Source organism: Theropithecus gelada, chromosome 11 (genome assembly GCF_003255815.1).
Source record: "Theropithecus gelada isolate Dixy chromosome 11, Tgel_1.0, whole genome shotgun sequence".
NCBI classification, from domain to species: Eukaryota; Metazoa; Chordata; class Mammalia; order Primates; family Cercopithecidae; genus Theropithecus; species Theropithecus gelada.
The window spans coordinates 15,125,862-15,127,828 of NC_037679.1; the positions used below are offsets into that span (position 1 = coordinate 15,125,862).

General features: G+C 51.4%; 1 protein-coding gene across 1 annotated transcript in view; it reads left to right on the forward strand.

The window, feature by feature from the left end:
* Positions 1-1,967, forward strand: part of ERBB3 (erb-b2 receptor tyrosine kinase 3) — a 21,225-nt gene that overhangs the window by 7,038 nt on the left and 12,220 nt on the right. Inside the window, exons 5-7 of the mRNA XM_025402192.1 lie at positions 978-1,043; positions 1,196-1,314; positions 1,422-1,563. Of these exons, the coding sequence (XP_025257977.1) occupies positions 978-1,043; positions 1,196-1,314; positions 1,422-1,563 (327 nt within the window). The remainder of the gene's footprint in view (positions 1-977; positions 1,044-1,195; positions 1,315-1,421; positions 1,564-1,967) is intronic.

Sequence of the window (1,967 nt, forward strand, 5' to 3'; positions counted from 1 at the left end):
AAAAAAAAAAAAAAAAAAAAAAAAAAAAGACCATCCTGACTAACACGGTGAAACCCCGTCTCTACTAAAAATACAAAAAAAAAAACACTAGCTGGGCGTGGTAGTGGGCACCTGTAGTCCCAGCTACTCAGGAGGCTGAGGCAGGAGAATGGTGTGAACCCGGGAGGCGGAGCTTGCAGTGAGCTGAGATCATGCCACTGTACTCCAGCCTGGGCCACAGAGCGAGACTCCGTCTCAAAAAAAAAGAAGAAAAGGAGCAGACCGAGCATGGTGGCTCATGCCTACAATCCTAGCACTTTGGGAGGCCAAGGTGGGAGGATCACTTGAGCCCAGGAGTCCAAGACCAGCCTGGGTAACATAGCAAAAAATCTACAAAAAATTTAAAAATCAGACAGGCGTAGTGGTTCACACCTGTAATCCCAGCTACTCAGGAGGCTGAAGCAGAGGATTGCTTGAGCCCAGGAGGCTGCAGTTGCAGTGAGCTGTGATTGTGCCTTTGTACTCTAGCCTGGGCAACAGACTGAGACCCTGTCTCAAAAAAAAAACAAAAAAGATTCCCTGGGTACTAAGCAGGGAAGCCAGATCTTTAGGCTCCACATCTGTTACTCGTTCCACTAGAATATACTCCCTTCTCCTCAGAGCCCACCTTCCCCTGACCATTCACATGCATATATTCCTGCATATATTCAGTTTGCCCAGGAGGAACCAAGTTCCTGGGTTGGGACTGGGACTAAGGTTGGCATTTGCCCCAGTCCCTCCCCTTCAGCTGCCCACCGGGTAGTGTGGAGGCGTGGCCCCACCCCTTGTTGACAGGTTCACTTGAGCCCAGCCCTGCTCTCCAAGGGCAGGGAGGGACACAGCCTTGGCTTTTTGCTTCCCGGGATTGAGGTGCCTGTGTAGTGACATCATACCCTGTTGATTCAAACAAGCCTTTCTTAGCCCTGATGGCCCCTTGTGTTGCCTTCCTTCCCAACCAGGTCCCCTCTGTCATGAGGTTTGCAAGGGGCGATGCTGGGGTCCTGGACCAGAAGACTGCCAAACATGTGGGTTTGAACTTTCCTCCAAAAACTTTACTCATACACTTTCATATCCCTTCCTCCCCAAGCCTGGGTCAACACTGCGGGGGAGGCATGAGCAGTGGCCTCAGGATTCAGTCCTAGGAGCCCTAACAGCCATGCTTTCTCTCCTTCCATAGTGACAAAGACCATCTGTGCTCCTCAGTGTAATGGTCACTGCTTTGGGCCCAACCCCAACCAGTGCTGCCATGATGAGTGTGCCGGGGGCTGCTCAGGCCCTCAGGACACAGACTGCTTTGTATGTATTCTTTCCATTGCCTGGGTTCTGAAATTGGGTTGTGGCCTTTGAGGAGGAGGTAGGGGTACACATGTAACATAAATCTGATGGGCCTCCTTTTTTCCCAGGCCTGCCGGCACTTCAATGACAGTGGAGCCTGTGTACCTCGCTGTCCACAGCCTCTTGTCTACAACAAGCTAACTTTCCAGCTGGAACCCAATCCCCACACCAAGTATCAGTATGGAGGAGTTTGTGTAGCCAGCTGTCCCCGTAAGTGTTTGAGGGGAAGGAACAATGATCAACAATAGTAGTTCCAAGATTTTAGACAAAATTGTGGGAGGCAAAAAGAATCCAGTTGGTGGCCGGGCGCGGTGGCTCAAGCCTGTAATCCCAGCACTTTGGGAGGCCGAGACGGGCGGATCACGAGGTCAGGAGATCGAGACCATCCTGGCTAACACCGTGAAACCCCGTCTCTACTAAAAAATACAAAAAACTAGCCGGGCGAGGTGGCGGGTGCCTGTAGTCCCAGCTACTCGGGAGGCTGAGGCAGGAGAATGGCGTAAACCTGGGAGGCGGAGCTTGCAGTGAGCTGAGATCCGGCCACTGCACTCCAGCCCGGGCTACAGAGCAAGACTCCGTCTCAAAAAAAAAAAAAAAAAAAAAAAAAAAAGAAA